This window comes from Anneissia japonica, unplaced genomic scaffold, assembly GCF_011630105.1.
Source record: "Anneissia japonica isolate Jap-2015-1 unplaced genomic scaffold, ASM1163010v1 scaffold287717_len1600092_cov198, whole genome shotgun sequence".
Lineage (NCBI taxonomy): Eukaryota > Metazoa > Echinodermata > Crinoidea > Comatulida > Comatulidae > Anneissia > Anneissia japonica.
In genome coordinates this window covers 455,401-474,336 of record NW_022755469.1, presented here as the reverse complement: position 1 = coordinate 474,336, position 18,936 = coordinate 455,401, and the positions used below count along the sequence as shown (strand labels likewise).

Below are 18,936 nucleotides of genomic sequence, written 5' to 3'. Positions count from 1 at the left end.
GATTTTAATAGTTAATTTAATTTTCCTCTTATATTCATTATTTTCTTTTTTGTTTGTTTCATTTCACATTTACATTTACTTATCATTTAGTGACTCACATTGTACAATAACAAGGACATCTTTTGATGTGGCTGCACCAATGCCATTATCTGCTTGACACTTGTAAAGTCCACCATCCCCTTTAGAAACACTTGGAATTTTCAAAACACTGCCATCGTTAATGAACTCCTGTTGATATCTGCTGATGTCGTAGCCTTCCCTACTCCATTTGATGAAGCCAGATGGCTTAGGGTTAGCAGTGGCCTCACATCTCAATTGTCCAGGCGTACCCAGGTTGACAATTATATGTTCCCCTGTAGTAATCCTTGGTGGATCTGCAACCATAATATGGATGAAGAATATAAAATAGTGTTAGACACTTTTTAACACAGCAAAACTATGATGAATAGCCAATCCTATGGCTTCTAAAAATATAACAGAAATTATCACTCTTAAATTATATAGTTTATATAGAGGCCTCATAATTATATAATCATTAAAGTGCTTTATACATTCATTTAAGTGCTTTGACAATTTTTGTCATAGCAAAACTATGATGAATAGCCAATCCTATGGCTTCTAAAAATATCACAGAAATTATCACTCTAAATTATATAGTTTATATAGAGGCCTCATAATTATATAATCATTAAAGTGCTTTATACATTCATTTAAGTGCTTTGACAATTTTTGCAATTATTCTTTATTTGTAAAATTATTTGTCTATAGTCTATATTTTATGTATTATTTTACACTTTGAGGATTTTTTTGGTCTTATAATAAAATGCATATAAATTAAAAGTCCAAAAAACACTTACAGTCTATTTTGAGAGTGGCTGTTATGTAACCGCTGCCTACTTCATTGGTTGCTAGGCATTTGTAAACACCAGCATCTGTTCTAGTAGCGTTGCGTATTACAAAAGTACCAGAGTCTTCCATATAATATCGGGAATTTGGAAGATATATATTTACGTTATTTTTCGACCACTTAAATGTTACTTCACTTGGATTCCCATGGGCAGCACACTCGAGTCTCACTTGACCAGACAGCTCCGTTTTACGGATAACGGTCCCATTTTCCACGGTCATTTTAGGGGCATCTAAATACAAAATGTAACACAACATATCATTAAGGAATTCCAACAAGTTTATATAAAGCTCTCTTTTCAAAATTTGCCACTGCAGATTAGGCGAAACTTTTTTATACCGGTGGAAAAAAAATAAGAACACTTATTTTTTAACTAGCAAGTAGGCTCTCCAAAAACATCAAGGCGGAGGAGAAAATAACAATAAAATGTTATTGGTGAACGTAAACAGTGTATTAATAGAATGGTTAATTGCTTTAAATATATATAATAAGGAAGAAATATACATATCTTATTTTTGGTGATTTCAAGACAGCAGCGGGCGTAATAAAAATAAAGAAAACATTTTTTTTGTGGCTGCAGCTGCGCTAATTGTCCAAAAAAAAAAAAGTATTTTTATTTGAAATCATCATTATTGGCGGGTGGCGGATTTGCTAAATTAAAAAAGTCTTGCCTTAAAATACATAAACTTAATAATTCTACTCAAATTGTATTTTGTCAACATAGTTGTCAATATTTGTATATAGCAGTCTTCCACAAATTTTTATATGAGAGTAATGTAGTGTGTTACCATGTTTTAGACAAAAACACTTTAAGAGTAAAACCAAAAATACTGCTATGCAATTAAACTACCTATTATTCAAATTGTGATTAAAAATAATAAAATTAATATGGAAATGTACTAACATCTAACATTTAGAGTGACGGCATCGTTCACACTCTCAGTCAACAGCTCGTTGAGGGCACTGCATTTAAATATCTTCCCATTATCATCTGGACCGACCTTTTGGAGACGCAATCGATTACGTGTTATGTATCCGCCATTAGCACCTGATTTGTTGGCAACGTCTTCACCTAAATATTGTCAAGCAGTGTGGTGTAAGTTAGAGCGAGAAACATAAAGTTGTCTTAATTCTGTCTACACTTGTGATGTGGCTGTACTGCATGGGTGTATATACAGGCAGGTGTGTATAAAGTTGTGTTTTTTTTTGTTTCTTTTTCCCAATATTTTTTACACAGATGTGCCGCACATGGCAATCTCCAGCCTTAGTAACAAGGCACATCTGAAAACTTCATAATACAAATGAAAATACGGTAGCACAAAAATGAAAAATTAAGATTTTAAAGATACACTGTCTATCAAAGAAAAAATTAATCTGAACCTTAAAAAGCTCATTAAAATAGATGAATCAGATCAACAGACATTTTACTACAAAGATCTTTAAGTTGATTATCATTAAATTCAAATGGACAATATGTAAAAATATACAGAAAAGGTATTTATTTAACATTCCGTTATTTGGTATGGGAAACAATTTTCTCATTCAAATTTAATGGAATTGAATTTTTAGTTCATGACAGACAGTAAATATAATAATCAATAACTAAAATTTAAAAACTTCCCCTATCTAAAATGAACGTCTGAACCTTGTTAAACAAAACACAATTTCCATCATTTGTAAGATGCTGGGAACCAAAAATGAACAAATCAGTTATGAAATTCTGATCATTATTTCTTATAACAAAGGAGAAATCTGCAAAAAATGATTTTTAATTTCATTGAGCAACTTTTTACTTTGAGTAACAACAAAAAAGGGATAAAAGATAAAATAATGAAAAGGGGTTTCTATACTATTCCCACAAGCACAAGCTAGATTGGTCTTTAAACCATAAAAATATAAATGAGAATTAAGGCTACTAAAACCAAGGCTGATCCGTATATATTTAATTAATTTCTTTGGACCAAGTATTATAATATTTTATTTTTGTTTGAAAACCTTCTTTTAATTAATTTTAAAAAAATAGATATTGATGTGGAATTTTTTTAATTATTGCTAAAGGCATTCCAACCAGAGGTAACAGAGTATACAAATGACAAATTATATAATTCAGTTATGCAAACTGGAAGTTTCTTACTGTATGCCACATAAATTATATAATTCAACATTTTCAAGAAAATTAAATGTAGATAAACACTGCGGCATTTGATTATTTCTTATTTTGTAAAATCATAACTACTTAAAATAACTTCGCCTACTCTGGAGGGATGGCCAACCAAGTTCATTACACGCTTCATCATATTTAACGATGGAATGGCTTTGTTTTGTATCAATTGTACATGCTTATTCTATGATAAATCATAACTAGATATTACGCCTATGTGTTGATGTTTAACAAATCTAACTTTATTAAATTTAAGAATATTAAATATATTATATTATATCAAATATTTATTATAATATTAAGAAAAGTAAGAATAGTAAAAATATGACATTGATCGATGATTGATCGCACCAAAATAGAACATGGGCAACTGAAAAACTGAAATTTGTTTAGTTGTTCTTGAAAACAAGCAGTGTTCAGGTCAGTTGCTAGCTGCCAATGGTCAGCTGATGCCAGTTATGTTGACTGAAGTCTCAAGCATGACATAAGACTAGCTGTATAGTCTGCAATCAGGTGAGAAGGTGAGTAGGAAGGATTGTTAAGTACACTACCTTGGATTTCAGTTCCATCTTTATACCATGTTATGACTGATATTGGATTACTGCTGGCTGTCCTGCATATAATGTTAACATTTTGGCCTTCTTGAATCGTCCCAGCAGTTACGGTCACATTAACAGATGACGGTGGAACTGTAAAAACAATATCATATATATTTATATTTTTTTCTTCTGAATTATTTATTATATTGCTTGTCCTACATGCTGGAGTGGCACACTTTCTGGTGACAGTAGTCATATGACCACTTTTTGCTACTCCATGGCACACCTATACATAGTTTTTTACCAGAATTTGTAAAAATCGTTGCCATTATCCGTAAGATACTAATAATTCAGCATAAACAAATCACAAAACAATTTAAGGCCTACTGTAAGTCAAATAAATAAAATGACAAGACACAAAAGCGCAGAATCATATGACCGAAATCTGATTATTGATAAAGTTTCCATCATTAGCTGAAAAAGTAGGGTGCCGTGTACGGCTGAATCTGATCTGGATACTTGAAAACAGAAGGGTGCCGTGTACAGCTGAATCTGTGTAAAAGATATGACGTATATTTGCTTCATATTTGCTAGCCGAGAGTTCTACCTTGTGTTTATAGTATCTTTGATTATATGTAAATGTAAATGGTAAACAAAACCAATTTAAATTGATTTCCTCAATAGAATCAATAAATTTAAGTAACTGAATGGATGGAATGGAATAAATGAATTTAAAAATAAAAAAATGAAGGGATGGATGATTATTTAACAATAAAATGCAAATATATGAACATAAATACATAAATTTAAAAACACAAATGAATGATAGACGAATGATATAATAACATCAAGAATAAATACATGAATGGATGAATTAATGAAAGAATGAATGAATGAATGAATGAATGAGTGAATGAGTGAATGAGTGAATGAATGAATGAATGAATGAATGAATGAATGAATTAATTAATTAATTAATAAGGAGTAAGTGATAGAATGAGTGAATAAATGAATGATTGACTGAATGGATGTATGGATGATTATCAACATACAAGATGGCAGTTAAGTCACTATTCTACTTTACTCACACAAAACATTGAGTGTTGTTGATGAATGTAGAGGAACTGGAGTGGCGCTGTTACTAGCGTTGCAACTGTAAACTGCCTGGTTATCCTCCTGGGAGAGAATCCATGTCAGCTTGCTGTTGACAAGACGATTGCTCGTTTCATGAGACCCCACCAACTCCTCCGTTCCTTTGTACCACTTGAGGTCAGCTAGGGGATTGCCTCCAACTGACACACATGTCAGAGACATGATGGAACCAGCTTTGACCTTTGCCCCTCGATAACCAGATATGAACGGTGGATCAGGTGGATCTGAAATCAAATGTCAATATTTTCTATGTTAGGTATAGACATAGCATACCTGTGTATGTTGCTGAATGTGAAGGACTATGCAGTCTTCGTCATCAGCAAAGATTTTTAAATTTTCTTTTATAACTGATATCTGTTTATTTATTATTGTCTGTGTCTTTGGACCTAAACTCATCATCTGCTTGACGGGAAAAGCCATATAAAATAAAAAGCCTAGGCTAGTAGTAGTATATGGTACACCAGTAATAATATAATATAATACATGTCAATACACTAAATGTCATTTTTATTAAATTGAAATCAATAAATAAATATTAATAATTAGACAGTAGGCCTAGACACTATCTTTTCATATTTCATCTAACCATCATTAGATTGGTGAATCAATAACTAGCAAAGCATGCACATTTTCTTCTGGTCAAAGATCGTCTTATAAAGTAAACAAAGATGGTAGCCTCCACAACAAGACAAACAAAATATAAAAGCCCAGTGAAAGGCAGCTGCTGGTAGGTTTAGGCTAGAGCACAGACATTGTTATACTACTAACTACGTACTACAGTACCATCATAGCTAGCAGCCTAGTATACTGTACTATTATTAGTTAGGCCCTGTCTCTTATACACATCTAGATGTGTATAAGAGACAGACGCTAGACCGACTTACGAGAATTATTTTTTTCAAATCTTGCGGTGTAATTCCAATCGACATATACATACATACATATATAAAATTATAATTATATATAAATCATCAAAGAAAGGAATAAAGGACATAATAATACATTGATTATTATAAGAATATTGATATCATCATCCACAAATATTACAAAATGTTTGACCTACAACCTGACCTACAAACACAGGTGGACAATCATTCTTACCTGATGTGCAGGTGAGCAAGACTGAATCACCTGTCCTCACTAAGTTCTCATTTCCAGTAACATTTACATAGGCTGCAGCATCTATGGGAAGAAATACAAACATCTCATGTTTTTTACTCTTTACTTTATTCTATTGTGGGCTATTTCAAGTTTTTTCCCCTGCATTAACTGTTGGCCATTTGACTCGCCAATCTTCACAGCAACAGCTGTAAACCTGAATCCATCTATCTATGTCTATCATAAACATCCTGAGTTCTTTATCCTCTGATTGGTTTATACGATTAAGGGGAATGTACTTACAATGAACGGTTAAAGTAATAGTAGTTGAATACGGCGTCGCCAGCACTATACTAATGACCCTACACTCCAGCTGAAGATTGTGGTCCCCGTATCCTACAGTGTACACCAACTCATTCTGGGCCATGTTACCCCCAGTCGTGTACGATGAGTCAAATAGCTCTCCATTCTTATACCAAAACACCTAATTGGGAAAAGCCACATAACATTAATTTATAGTATTATTTAAATAATTTAAAAATAAATAATAGCCTTATTTTAGGTAGTTTTATTTCAATTCTATATTTAGGATTTGAACAAAGACCCTATTCAAATCCACTCCAACTGTATCTTGGCAGTGTCAGAGGTCTATCAAACTTTGACAAAAACATGTAAAATGCCAAAATATGGTCATGATAACACCGCAACATGACCATATATAGGCACATCATGGCTATACAGTAAATGGGCATATAACAGTTTTTTGTCAAATAAAATTTTATTGTCTGGACATAACTTAAGGCATTCATACTGCAACTGCTGGCAGGCGACAATTAAGGTACTTTAATTTGTAATGAAAATAATCAATTTTCTTACATCAGGTTGCGGATTTCCACCTACTGAGAAACATGTGAAGGACTTTTGTTCTCCTTTCCTCAAGGAAGTCCCGGGCTCATAGCCAGAAATCTGTGGTTCATTGGGCGCATCTACAACAAAGAACAGACCATCATACAACATCATAGGCATATGTATTTTTCAATGAATCAATTCCAAAAATTGCAATGTTTTAGGCAACTCCTTTAATCATTTAAATTCCTAAGTGATTGATTGTACTGATTGACTTATTGGTTGGTTGATTGCTTGATTCAAATTTTCACTTTTTCATTGGTTTGAGGCACATACAATTTCATTGATTACATTTTCACATACTTAATTGCCTCATTTAAATAAATGCACATTAATTATGATTTCTGGTAACCCTCTTTGTATTATGTATTATTCCTGATGATGCTTAAATAAAAATGAAACCTAGAATAAAATGGCCTTGTCAATTTTTGGAGTGACATTCATATTAATTGAGTTATCTTGCTTGCATATTTGATGAATTCAAGTAGGTAAACTTGATTATACTGTAGTTAGGTCCAAAAATACTTCAAAAATAAGAAATGAATCTAACATTGTACATCCAGTGTAACAGTTGTGAATGGTGAATATCCTTCCAAAGCTGGGTGTTCTACTCTACACTTCATCTCTACTCCATTTTGTGCTTTGGTGGGTTGTAATGTAATTGTACTCGCAACATTCTTCTTCTTGTTGCCAGCATCAGTAATAACAACAACCGGTACAGCGACAGCGGGGTCATTATCCTCATACCAAGTGATATTTGCTTCGGGCTGAGCGTTATTCGCAACACATGTCAGAGCAATGGTGTTCGGTGGTAGAACTGTAACTTTACTGCCGTTTGTATATGAGGAAATGACAGGATCATCAGGAGCCACTGAAAAGTACAATCAAAGATGTATAAAACTACAAGAGGTCCGACTGCCGGAGATTCGTTGGAACGCAAAAAGTACTTCCACAAAGTGGCATGGCTTTTAAACGATTCGAGCAACGCGTACGATTTTCTAAATTATGTGTAGGCCGCCCCCTACTTCGTGGCAGTACTTTTAACGTTCCATTGCCTGCACACCTTGCTGTATACAAAATCAGGGCATCACTCTTGCAGTTTTATAATCTTTGGTACAATTTAATAAGTTTATGAAAAGTTATTATGTATTATATTATTTATAAATGATATCATGAAAAGCCTATTTTGCTAAATTTAATTAAATTTGTTATTTTTTTAACAGAATATGTCCTAATAGATGCTAATGCCACTATGCCCCCATTGCAAAAACATTCTAATGGATATACTTTAGGTCCTGGTACGCTTCAGTTTTTTTTTTACATTCTAAGGGCGCAGCAACATTTTGATGACATTCTTTACGCACTCTGTTCCTTAAAGGCCTCACTCAGCTGATTTGGTGCCTATGGCCACCTGGCAACAAAAAATTCTGAACATCTTGGAGAATCTTAATGTATTAAGTCCCTGGCTGGAGCCAGTTACGATGTATTGTTCATCATCAAAAAAATGCTTCGAGTAGAAATGACATACGTACCTTGAACCGTGAGATGTGCGCTGTTAGAGACTAACTGAGGGTTATTGGCAGCTGCTGACACTTGACATGTATAATCGTCATCGTCTTCAATTTGAGCGTTTTCTATACGAAGATTGCCACCAGATATTTCATCTGTAAAGCGAAGATATACTTTAATAAATTTTTTTTAATTTATGAAAAATGACTTGGATGTCTGTTTAAAAGAAATAGTATTTCTACATTCTTAAAGATTAAACGTTTTGAAGACTAAAGAAAAATACTTCAAAAAAGGAAAACATCTTTAAAAAAACAAACAAAATAATAACAAAAATATTCACCCCTTGGGAACACTTACCCCCACCCCCAAAAAATTACGATAACATATACAGACTGATACAGAAAATCTAAATAGCCTCTAAGTTTAAAACAATTTTTTTTACAGAAGTCAATAATAGTCAATAAATAATTCAAATGAATAAAACAATGCAACAGAATTATAATTCAATAATGGTATTTACAGTCAAACATCTATGTAACTTTTTCATAGCTAAAGTAATTACTTGTGACTTTCATGGTCCTGGAAAACACTCAAATAAATGTTTATAATTTTCCAAAACCTGTACAAAACCCTAAAAAATACTTTGTAGATGCTTTAAATTTAGCCGAACACTTTAAAAAGAATGTTTTATACAGTGTCTATTGAGGAAGTGAAGGCATTATGTTGAGGAATTTGGCATCATGCTCCAGTGCAAACACATTTCATGGGTTCTTAGATTTACACAAAGGTTGTGTCTCAACCCAACACCTTGTCCTACAACCTCAGGACCAAGATCAAAGAGGTTCCGCCTACCTGTGATTTGATATCTTGGGTAAGTAGGCAGCTGCCTATCAGTTGTAGAGCCCAGGATCACAGCTCCTTTCAACCAATAAATATCACCTTGCAAGTTATTGATGAGGCAGATGAGAGTGGCTGTGGCGCCCTCTATCACAGTTGTATCTTGTGGCTGCTGGTTAAAAGACTGTTGTCCTGAGACTAAAAAAAACAAAAAAACATGTAAAATATAAAAAAAAAAAAAAAACTGCAGTCCTAATAACAAATATCCAACAGTGTGGATTACATGAAAAAAGTTTGATGGTAAATTAATTGACATTATTATAAACATGTTTTATATGTTTATATTATGTGATCTCAAACATTTAATGACCTGATGAATCCCTATCGATTGGGGGAAAAAGCTCATGAAATAAAATTTATTGTCAGTCATAAAAGTACTGTACTATCAACTCATATATTTACACGCATTAGATTGTTCTTCAGTTTTTTTGCACATATATACTGGCATGACTCTGTGCTAATCTTTAGTAACCATGACGTTTATTTATTTCATATTCATTTTACTAAATAAGCAGGGGTGGCGCTAGGATTTGCCCAACAGGGGTCCCCGACCGGGGGGGATACTCCAACGAGGGGGAAGATTTCCCCAACGAGAGCAAAGTGGGCGTGGTCAAAAGTTGCTAAAAATGTTTTTAAAGTGGTGCAGGGAGCGAAGTCCCGGAAAATTTTGACAATTTAGGGGTTTCAAAGGCTTATTTAATTGATTTTAGAGTCTAATAATATGCAGAAAATACATTTTTTTTTCCCCGACGAATTGTGGTTTCTCTCCCCAACGGGGGGGGGGGGTCACCCCCAGTCTGACTAGTCTGAAAGTGATACTTTTGCTTTTTTACTGTTTTATATATTTTTTTCATTTATTTCAGTATAAACATATCCTTTCAAGATATTGTTTACAATCTATGATAAAACTACAAAATTAAAGTTCAATAAATAAATTGCTTTTTTGTTCTTTGCATATAGGTTGTAGGTTCATTATCAGTAAACATTGAATTGCTAAGAAGTTAATAATTATTTGTCTGTTTTTAATTGATTTATTGTTTAATTTTTAAGGGTTTTCAATATATGTATTATGACATATGGTAATACAACATTTGATAAAAAACTGAAATAATTAGTTTATTATTTACTACAATCAACCTTATGAATAAATATTCAAAAAGAATTGTAAAAATAGGTCTCTAATCTAACTATAATTGTGTATTAGCATTTCTGGTGTTATGAATTACCTTTATTGTAGATTGATGAAACAAATAAAAATAGTTATTAATATTCAAAAGAAAATCCAAAACACGTATTGTCTAAATTTCACATAGAATTATATATTTTACTTTTGATACTCTACATAAAAAATATAAACGGAAAATGACCAATGATTCACCTTTCACATTATGTCAGTGGATTTTCTGTTTTAACTCTCCACTAAATCCAACGTGTAAATTACAGCACAAATGTAGTGACGTCTAAAAATTGATTGCATTAGATGTACAAAAAAGACAAGGTTTATATCTATGCAATTGTTGTACGTGGCTTTGACTTTTCCGAAAGGCAATAACGAAACGGTTCATATAAATGTTTACGTGAAACCTTCATCATGGATATTGACTTTGAAAGAAATGGACGGTTGGAACAATAAATCTGATGGTATATAATGACTTGTAGCAGTAAATCAAGCCTAAATATAAACCCAACACACTTTATAGTCTATTATCCCATACCATCTGGTGGTATTTGTACAATTGATATAGATTTAATATCCAAAATTATTTTTGTATTCCACAGCTATTTTCAGTGTTTCCTGTCATCATAAACCTTTCCTGATGACGATGGTTTTATTTCTCTTTAGATATTTCATTATGATTAACTTTGTACTATAACCAGGAGATTTATTGTAAGACTATTAATTCCCAATCAACCTTTGTTGCAGATTTTGGTGAAAACTGAGTTGGTATGTCAAAATGAAAACATATAGGTCATCAGTAACAATCCTTTGGATGAGAAACTAAATCCCAAAAGGAAAAAACTACAGCAGTCTTTAAACAACAGCAAAATTGTTGTAATTAGAATAAAATTTAAACCAAATGATAACTATGATTTAGCATTGTTAATCCTCATGAGGAGGTTATGTCTAGGAAATTGTGTGTGATACCAATTAATTTGTTAGTGCAAAAATATTGACAATCCACTAAATATAATTCATTAATGACATAGACCTACATGCCATGTTGATAAATTTTACTTTGTATATACATTTTAGCTTAATTTACTCCTAGTTTAAGTTTATTATTTTTCTCTTATATTTGGATGCACCGTTGGGTATTGTCCAACGTGTGCCACTGTTACGAAAGTGATATCCATTAAATTGATTGATTGATTGATTGATTGACAAGTACATGTTTTAAAGCCTGTAAAGAAAATTCACTTAGAATATTACCATAGAGATATGTTATTATTGAGCACCAATAAAATGTTGCAGATAGGACCACATTGATTTTCTGAAGGCATACATCTAAAATAATATATTTGTGCCAAAATATCTTCACATGATAACAATATTATTTAATGGGTTTGCATTACAACGCACATGTTTTCCTCATTTATTTAAGTGACTCAAATAATGTGTACTATGTTATATCACTTATTAAATTTACCGCTAAATCCAGCAACTTACGTCGCTTATATTATTATCCATTACTGGGATTAAATAGTCAAGTAGAAAAGACATTAGTCTCAATCAATCCCCAGCAGCAGGCGTGAGGTAAGACTGTGCACTTTTCCAGCTTCTTGAAAACAAACCTCCATTTATCCATAGAGGAGATGCTTTGAGTTTCTAATATTACTTGTCTCAAATTTACGAAATGTTAAATTGACAGTGCTCCTGATACTAAATAGGTCTTCAATTTGTATAACAATTCCCATATTTTTAAGGAATTTTACAGATTTATATGAATATTTAATTAATTATTGATCTTATCTTATTCTTTCTACTAAATCAAATCTCAATAAATCATTTTCTAAACTTGGCTTTATTATTTTTACATATAGGCCCCTACAACTTGATTAGGCTAAATAAAATTAATTGTTCGGCATTTGAAATTATTTTTCAGTGAGAGTATTTACTATTTGCTTTATACTATCCTCTATACTAATAGTAAACAGGCTGGTAAATAGTAATTTTTTTATTTTTTTTTTTATTTAAAGAAGCAAAATGAATCTTTGTAAATTTATTTCTGCCATTTATATTTTGTTTTTTTGGTTTTTTTTGGAAAAATAGCAATAGAAAAATGAGGCTCCAAAATTTGATGAAAGTGGGTATGTGAAACTAGCAATTAATTTTATTATTTATTATTTTTAAATCTTAATTTCTCAAACCAACAAATGAACCAATTTGTCAGTCAATCAATCAATCAATTGATAAATCTATTTCTAAATAAAAAAATATCACATGAAAAATGGCAAGAACCACTTTCCCCTCCCCTTGATTTGCCATTGTACTGGATGTACCCCATTCAATTGTGAACCGGACTCAACTATATGATGCGACAGTCTAATATCTAGGTCTATATTTACTACAAACTACCTTCACATCTTCAACCCTCTAGTCTATACCTTACAAGGAGGTGCTATAATGTTGTCTCCTTGTATCTGTCAAAGTTCAATGGGTAACAACAACTTTTTTGTTGATTGGTTGAAATTTAGTAATGATTAATGATGTTGTTCATAGTGAAAATTTCAGGAAAAATCTAAATTTTTTCTTAAAACACAACAGGTGTGGAATGAATTAACTTGACTGACTTAAACTATATTTGGTGAATTTTATCAGAAAAATGGGTCAAGATTTTCTACTGTACCAAATGATGCATTGTCTGGCAACATAATATTGTGCACTCTTGCAATCAATGTTATTTGAAAATCATAAATCATAACTTATCAAAGACACTGTTATAGTCTCTAGAGTAGCGGTTATGATGTTTGCCTTCCAATCCCAGGTTCCTGGGTTCAATTCCGATGGACGTGAAGCCTTGGTTGGAGTGCCTAGATAAACTTTGACAATTTTTATTAAGATTTTTTTGTCTTTATTGTAATGTAGAATTTTTTAATTATATTTTTGAAATGATAAATCATTCAAAAGTCAGTAGTGCATAAAGGTATATAATTTTTTCTTTTAAGTGAAATTCAGCTATAAATATTATAATGCTGTTTAATAAATGTGATACGCATCATTGTAGGTCTGGTATGAGATAATCTGTAGGTATTTTTGGTGTTTAAGTTTGTAAGCATTTTATCTCGCATTTCTTGCTCCTGGAATTAAATCGTGTGATATGATTGGATGTTGAGTCCTCCGAACGTGTCATATTTGAAAACTGAAGGATGCATTCACAAGCAAGTTTAATCATCATCATGGACTCATCATAAAAATACAGCTTCAACTTACCTGTCACTTGACCCCAACCTAGCTGGAATATGATGCTAGATAGTGGATGATGACTTTCAGATGGTAGGTCTCTAGGTTTTACCTTGAGACCTAAAGATATGCTGATTTACACTAGCTCTCTCATACCTATCATCACCTATTAGTGATGCCTATGTGAGCACACATCTCCCCTGCTGAGTATACCACAAAGCTCCTCCTACTCAATTTATAATTGTTTATATAAAAAATACAAACTAAAGATGAGTCAAAACAAAGATTTTTAGTGTGTTTTAATTATGCAAGATTTTTCAGGAAGGTGATGAGGAAATGGTAGGTCATGTGGACTTCCTCTGATCTTCTTCAACAACATTAAAACTTTTTGTCTAAATGTATCTTACATGTCAAATGAACATGTTTACAAGTACTCTGCCTATAGAGAAAAATATGCGGCTAAAAAATGATCTAGCGTATAAGAAACTCAAAAATTCATTGTTCGACATGAAATATTGGGTAGAGATCATAGGATTATATAATTTTATAGATTTTTAAATAAAAATTACTAATTTTTATATAATTATTGTGGCTTTAAAATCATTTATATTTTCATTAGTTATTAATTGTTGTACTACCTATATAGGTCTACTGTATTGTAAAATAAAAATAAAATCACCATAAATGTTAGTGACAAATTAATTAATTAATTAATTAATAGAGATATATTTAAATACCTCACAGTATTATTATTAAAGATTATTACACTAATATAAACATTTTTTTAACAGTTACTTTTATGGAGTGTGTCACATCTAATAAAATAGTTTGAAAGGTGGTGGTGACTATTTAAAGGGATGATCATTAACATTTATGATCTATTGGTCTCTAGTTTTATACCTCCATCATGATACTTCATCCACTTCAAAAGTACAAATTTAAAGCATATTCCTGTTTGAGAAAAATTATTCATTCAATTAATTTCAACAATGAATCTTAATTGATATTTAAGCTTCTGGTAAATACTTTGCATTGTGCAAATACGGTAGGTCAAAGCCAACGAAAGTTGTTATACCCCAGGGGCCAGTAAATTCTATTGTCCCCCACCTTCAGAAACCCTTAATCTTAAATCCATTCTTAACAAAATACAGACCACAAAGTCTCTATCAAACTAGATGGAATGCGATCCTTATCAATACAATTATTCTTTATACACTGAATAACTATTTCCTAGTTAGATGAATAAGTTATTATAGATCAGAAAAAAGACAAGAATAAAAAATTGGTGCAACGGTGTCTGGTGTCAGATGTGTGATTAACAAAACTTAATAAGCGTAAACTAAAAGAAAAAAAAAAGTGTCGGTAAAAGAAAATAAAATGGAGTTCTTATTGGCCACCTGTGGCAGGGATTAGTGGAAGGGTAAAAATTTTCTCCTTTACTGATCTTTCGTTAAAAATTTGATAAGCAAAAATTGAAAACCAATTGATGGAACACCTGATAAAAGAACACAAATAATTAAAGGCATCACATCTGACGCATAGCGGCCTTTCTAAAACAAATTCTCTTAACAATCACAACAAAGCGCATTCATTTTAAAACCTTAAGTCGTCACAGAATAATAAACAGTTTATTTTCGGCAAAATTCTAATCTTACCAAAGCGTATTAAAAAAATACTGCCAATGAATAATGAACAAGAAAAGGTATATAAAAATATCTGCAAATAAATCTGTTTCCAGCAAAACACATGACATTGTCCTAAGAAATAGCAATAGAAACCAATATCATGATCTATCATGTGGTAAATTAATCAAACAAGTACAACCAATTCTAACTAAATATTACTTTCATTTTGATAAGTAGAATAGTTGTAAATAACAGACCTATAAACAGGAAACTATTGGTAAAGATTGGAGCCAAAAAAACAACTTCAATCATCAACAACTTGGAAAGAACTAGTAATATGACAGTGACAGATCCAGGAATTCAAAATAGAGGGGGCCCGGGGAGGTACTTTTACAGATGGAAGATCTATACCACCTCAGCCCCACTATGGTTTGGGCTGAGTTAAGAAAATTTGTGATTATGGCACCTATAGATGGCCGGAAATTGCACTCTCAGACTTAAAATTTGAATAATTTTGAACAATTTGGAGATGGGGGAGGCCTGCGCCGGCCGGGCCCAGACTTGAATCCGCCACTGTATAACTGAAACGGAAAATGGGAGGGTGAATTTTATCGCAAGGAAAAAGAAATTATCATCTGAATGGTAGGTAATAATATTTAGTAAATCGCAACAATACATCTGGGACCAGATAACAATATTATCATTCCAAAGTGGTATGTATAAGGATGGCATGTCCTTGATGACAGGCCTATAGATTTTGCACTTCATATAAAAAGATTTTTTGGTGAATATTTAAAAAGTGACATTCTTCCATTAATCACAAGATAAGATTAATAAGATAAGATTCACTTTTAGTTTTTATATAAAAAGAATAAAATGAAATTTGAATGACCTACAGTATGAAATTTGACATTTTAGCTATTTTTTTTCAGAGTAGATTTCTATGGTAACCAAATCATGGAGGTATACCTTCATCACCCAAGGATACATTGTTCTTTCTCCACTAATGACTGACAGGTCAATTGAACAGCAATTGATTTCCAGTGTCTTGTTACTCAAGTAATATGTAGTACAAGTTGTATTACAAGCAATGACTTTGAACAAAACACAAACATAATTCTTCTCATATTTCCTGGCATTTTAAGTAAAGGTCTACTCTACAAGTTTTTCCGTACGGTATGTCAGCAAAAAAATATACGTGAAGATTGAAATATATAATTCCTGAAGGATGTCAGGAACCATATTTTAAAATGTAGTTATCTAAATAATTAGGAAATAACAAAATAATAGAAGTCCCTTTTAAGGGTGTATTATTTAATCAATGTATTTTAAAAATGAATTTAATTATGGTATTAAAATAATTAAACTGAATTCTACTGATTTGGACTGAAATAGGCCTACTCATTTGTTTAGCAATGTGTGGATTTTACAAATATTTTTCCAAACACAATGACTTCTGAAAATCAGAGACAGTCAGTAATACTACTATAGGCCTATGCCTACTTCAACAGCTCATTGCCAATCACCATTCACTCCATAGATTTTGGTTGGTTGGAAAATGCTAGGCAAAAGACTAATACTGTATTTATGATTAATGTATCAAATCTATTAATTAAAAGATTGAAAAAAAGGGCATTTGAATCATAAGTATTTTGGGCTCCTCTTTGGTTAAAAAAAAAGAAGAAAAGAATTTTCATGACTTTTGGCCTTATCACTAATGATAGTATGCTAATAAATATATCTTTATATCTTGTACGTACTTAATACGGGAAAACAACCTACACATAAATGTCACAATCTCAGACAACATGACCTAAAAATAGCTGTGTGAGGCAAAAAGTAGAGCTGTTATTCTTTCAATTAAGCTTTTGTTGGTTTTGAGGCCCACTTATGAATGTTCTGTAGATTCAATCTACTAACTATTGGCCAATAAGGAAATACTACACACTACTTCATATCCTGTGGGACTGTTTTGACCAATAGGTCACAAATTAAAAGATCGTAAACATCAGCACAACACCACATGCTAGTAAATCAATGACAATAACTCAGTACAGAGCAGTATATAACAACTAACAAGCTACTTGCGGTCGCCCAAGCTCAAACGCCTTACACTTTCCTTACAACAATGCCTTACTCAAGATTATGAATAACATTTTTGTAATCTATAATATGTACAACCCCACGTTTTCCTGTTATTATAGCCTGAATCGTCATGGCAACACAATGCAATTAGGCCTAGTACAATAAAATTCTTTGTTATTCTATATCGATTCATGAGGAATGAAACCAAGGATATCTTATCCATTAAATCTTCACCTTCCGACCATCATCGTAAAAATTGAGCGATCATTGCATCAAATGATATAATACACTACATTATTACAAAGAAAATATATTGGATTATTTTTGGCTAATAATATAAAAAAAAATTGCAATTTTCACACTTTTCATATCCTAAAAAGATGAAATTACAATCAGCCATAAAAATCCTTACCATGTTTGTTACTTACCTAAAGAAAAAATGAATAAGACGTAAACCGCCTGAAGTTGCATCACCATTTTTGAGGGATATATTTGAAACTAGCTGATGGATCCGAGAAATAAATACATTGGTTGGCTGTAGAAAAAGAAAAGGAAAATAAAATTATATAAGGCCCTATAAAAAAAATATTAGTTTATCATCCTATCTAGGCTGAAAAAGCGATGAGTGGGGAGTGTTTTTATTTTTTATTTTGCTAAACCCAAATATCGCCCTTGGGTTGTTTGCTGGTGCATTGATATTTAAAATAAAACACATGATTGAGATACAAACAATATCTACTAAATATTTACTTTAAAAAATTCAGAAAATAATAATTTCCACCCAACCCCACCCCCCAAAAAAATTTAAAACAATTTATTTTTTCACTATTTTTTGTTCAATACCATTGAAGACATGTACGTGGGGATGACAAACTAATTTTTCTTTTTTTTATTGGGCCTAAGCAAACCCAGGAACCTGAAAATTAGGGGGAAATCATCTTAATTATGCCCAAAGAAAAGAACCACTAGACCTACGTGTTGCCTAAGCTGAATGAAAAGCACAAACATGCGGGAGTTTGCAAAAATACTTGTATGATGTTTTGAAAGGATAATTTTCAAGCTTTGTATAGTAATTTTGATATGTTATCCTGGGTTTTAGCCCTGTGGTTTCCATTTTATTAGCAAGATAAAAATGGAAACTAAAGAATTGTACTGAACTTCAATTCTTTTGAACTAAATTGAACTAAATTTTATCAGCTAGATAAAATGGAAACTAAAGAATTGAATTAAACTTCGAATTAAAAAATACACTGAGGAAAAGTGATGGTTACTGATTGGCCAAAAAAATTCTAAAATATCACTGTTGAAATTGGCAATATTTTTTTACCTTATCCAGCTCAATCTAATCTAGATCAATGTAGACGCATTTATAAAATTTTAAAATCATATTGTCAAATCAAAAAATGTTTTGTAGATCGCCCTTTAATTTTTTCCTGCATAAATGAATGAACTTGCATAAAAAAAAAATTGGAAGGCTTACCTATAACAATTGTGCTTATATTCACCAGTACCCAGCTAACATATGTACTTGTTGAAAGTTTTGTAGGTATCTTTTGGTTTGAATTAGGCTCTTTTTACCAGCTGCTGTGAGACGCCTTGCAATGACCTTCCAGACTCTGCGAGGTAACCAAAACAATGAGAAAATATCCAGATTA

General features: G+C 31.9%; 1 protein-coding gene across 1 annotated transcript in view; it reads right to left on the bottom strand.

Moving 5' to 3' along the window:
- The window catches only part of LOC117123449 (nephrin-like), a 45,698-nt gene that overhangs the window by 6,763 nt on the left and 19,999 nt on the right, over positions 1-18,936 (bottom strand). Inside the window, exons 2-14 of the mRNA XM_033269364.1 lie at positions 18,762-18,897; positions 17,710-17,816; positions 9,125-9,307; positions 8,296-8,427; positions 7,314-7,634; positions 6,734-6,843; positions 6,161-6,341; positions 5,861-5,941; positions 4,696-4,983; positions 3,620-3,757; positions 1,812-1,979; positions 858-1,139; positions 99-374 (exon numbers count right to left, since the gene is read on the bottom strand). Coding sequence (XP_033125255.1) covers positions 99-374; positions 858-1,139; positions 1,812-1,979; positions 3,620-3,757; positions 4,696-4,983; positions 5,861-5,941; positions 6,161-6,341; positions 6,734-6,843; positions 7,314-7,634; positions 8,296-8,427; positions 9,125-9,307; positions 17,710-17,758 — 2,209 coding nt within the window. The 5' untranslated portion in view covers positions 17,759-17,816; positions 18,762-18,897. The remainder of the gene's footprint in view (positions 1-98; positions 375-857; positions 1,140-1,811; positions 1,980-3,619; positions 3,758-4,695; positions 4,984-5,860; positions 5,942-6,160; positions 6,342-6,733; positions 6,844-7,313; positions 7,635-8,295; positions 8,428-9,124; positions 9,308-17,709; positions 17,817-18,761; positions 18,898-18,936) is intronic.